Source organism: Hemibagrus wyckioides, linkage group LG01 (genome assembly GCF_019097595.1).
Source record: "Hemibagrus wyckioides isolate EC202008001 linkage group LG01, SWU_Hwy_1.0, whole genome shotgun sequence".
NCBI classification, from domain to species: domain Eukaryota; kingdom Metazoa; phylum Chordata; class Actinopteri; order Siluriformes; family Bagridae; genus Hemibagrus; species Hemibagrus wyckioides.
Window position 1 is genome coordinate 33,963,280 of NC_080710.1, and position 2,500 is coordinate 33,965,779.

Consider the following 2,500-nt stretch of genomic DNA (forward strand, 5'->3'; position numbering starts at 1 on the left):
AGTGCTCAAAAAAAGCTGACACTCAGTCCCCTGCAGTCAGTGCAATCATTCAGTTTTACACACACACACACACACACTAGTGGTTGCACCTGTTACCCATGTGCCTTGCTGTTCATAACAAATATGAACACTGAGTGTGTGTCTGAGTGTGTGTGTGCACGGGTCTGAAGTACACACTCTTGGTCACTCTCATGGTCAGAGTGTTAAACACACTGTGGAATAATCTGTAAGTTTGGGTCATTCTCTATTACACCATGTTCCGTTCTGAGGTCATTAAATACTGACTCTGATATGATTCAGAATCATTCTGATTTGATTCTGATTCACTTAGATTCGATTCAGGTAATTCATTTGCATTATTAGCTGTTAGCATGTGTTCCCTGACACCGAGAGGGAACGCGGTTGGTCTGTCACCTCGTCTGTCCAGAGATTTTGAATTCCAGTGTGAAATGCTTCTATCACACACACACAGCTTCTAAAGCGGGTTACGATGCTGGTTAAAGGAATCATTTGAATCGTTCATTGGGATTTGTCACTTTAGAGCATTGTACCTAAGTTACAAAAAAATCCAGAAAATCTCCATTTAAATGTTGTTGAAGATGTAATTCTGTGTGTGTGTGTGTGTGTGTGTTACAGGCCAGCACCCTTCCTCAGGGCACCATAAACCTGAATGTGTGTGTAGATGTGGTGGACGGAGAGAGCATAACGGGGCAGAAACACTCGCTCTGTATCTGCACTCCGGACAGAGAACACTACATCAGAGCTGAGAGTCGAGAGGTCATCAACGGGTACGACATACATACACACACACACCACACTGATACACACACACACACACACACATATACTCTCACCCACACACACCCACACACACTCACAGACACTGGTACACACACATACACATATATACACACGTGTATACACACACATACTCACACACCAACACACACAGATACATATATATCTATACACACACACTGATACACACACATACAAACACATACATATATACACACAGACACATATATATCTATATACACACACACATATATACACACATACATATATACACACACACACACACACACATATACATACACACACACTAACGAGCAATAAACTTATATTTATATATACGTAATGCGTGTGTGTGTGTGTGTGTGTGTTTGTATGCAGGTGGCAGGAGGCTTTGATTGTGTTTCCACGGACCAACAAACAGAACCAGAAGAAGAAACGGAAGGTGGAGCAACCCACTCCACAGGTACACACACACACACACACACACTGTGTAGTCCTTCATCTTTATTATTCAAGAACAGAGAAGTTTCAGATGTGTGTCATCAAAAGTTTCCAAAAAAAGTTTTGGATTCATCTGATCTAAGGTATGAGTTCGGTTGTGCCTGGTGTTTACTGAAGCGTGTGTGTGTGTGTGTGTTATCAAATCATCTCCAGTTTGTTATTACATTTTTGTGATTTATTTATTATCTGATCAGCAGATTGAAGTTTCTGGACATGTGTAGTGTAGCTATGTTTCTGACCTGCAGTAATAATGCTGACCACAGAGGTCAGAACTCACATCATCACTCAGGACTGAACTGTTCCACACTCTCTCACACACACACTCTCACTCAGGACTGAACTGTATACTAACTCTCTGTTTCTCACACACAGATACACACACTCTCTGTGACTGTGTGGACACACACACACACACACACACACACATAATTTATACTGTTCATTACTTACTGCACTACCTCTACCTGTCATCTGCTGCTATAGTTATATTTATGTTTATTCTATTTGCACTACCTCAACTGCTGCTGTGTATTTTTGCACAATATTTTTGCACAATACTTTTTTTTACATCATTTCACTTTATCTATTTTATTTCACTTACATTCCAGTACACGTTCTTTTATTTCTTTTCAGCGCTAAGTGTCCTGTGTTCTTTTGTGTTGTCTTTATTGTATTTATTGTCGTTTGTCTTGTCTATGCTCTGTTAGCACCTAGCTGCACACTGTGCACTTTACGTGGCTAAGACAAACTTCTGTCCTAGCTCTGTGGTGGTGTTTGTTGTTTAGTATTGAACTTGTTGTTGTATGTTTATGTAGCACCAGGTCCTGGAGAAACGTTGTTTCATTTCACTATGTACTGCGCCAGCTGTATGTGGTTGAAATGACAATAAAAGCTTCTTGAATCTTGAATCTTGAATCTTGAATCTTGAATGTCCATCCTCTGTGCTGCAGAGTGTCTGAAACACACGCTCGTTCTTTATTAGCATGCGGCTATCTGGCTAGCTGTGCTGAGTGATGCTGTGAGTGGCCATGTTGACTGGGACATTGCTTCCTGAACTCTGAGCTGAGGAGACCGTCCAGAGCTCCTGAGCAGGAGGTCAGAGCGAGTGCTCTTGGGATGGCTCTTCCTGGTCAGAAGTCAGGAATTACTAGTTCTGAGCTTTAGTCAAAACACTGACACGAGTTTAAACACACCACGTGAG

The 2,500-nt window shown here is 41.5% G+C and overlaps 1 protein-coding gene across 7 annotated transcripts in view; it reads left to right on the forward strand.

Annotated features, from left to right (window-relative positions):
* si:ch73-103b11.2 (protein outspread) overlaps nt 1-2,500 on the forward strand; it is a 134,939-nt gene that overhangs the window by 39,727 nt on the left and 92,712 nt on the right. For all 7 annotated transcript variants that reach the window (XM_058399921.1, XM_058399904.1, XM_058399896.1 and 4 more), the window contains exons 5-6: nt 637-788; nt 1,177-1,261. In XM_058399921.1, coding sequence (XP_058255904.1) covers nt 637-788; nt 1,177-1,261 — 237 coding nt within the window. The remainder of the gene's footprint in view (nt 1-636; nt 789-1,176; nt 1,262-2,500) is intronic.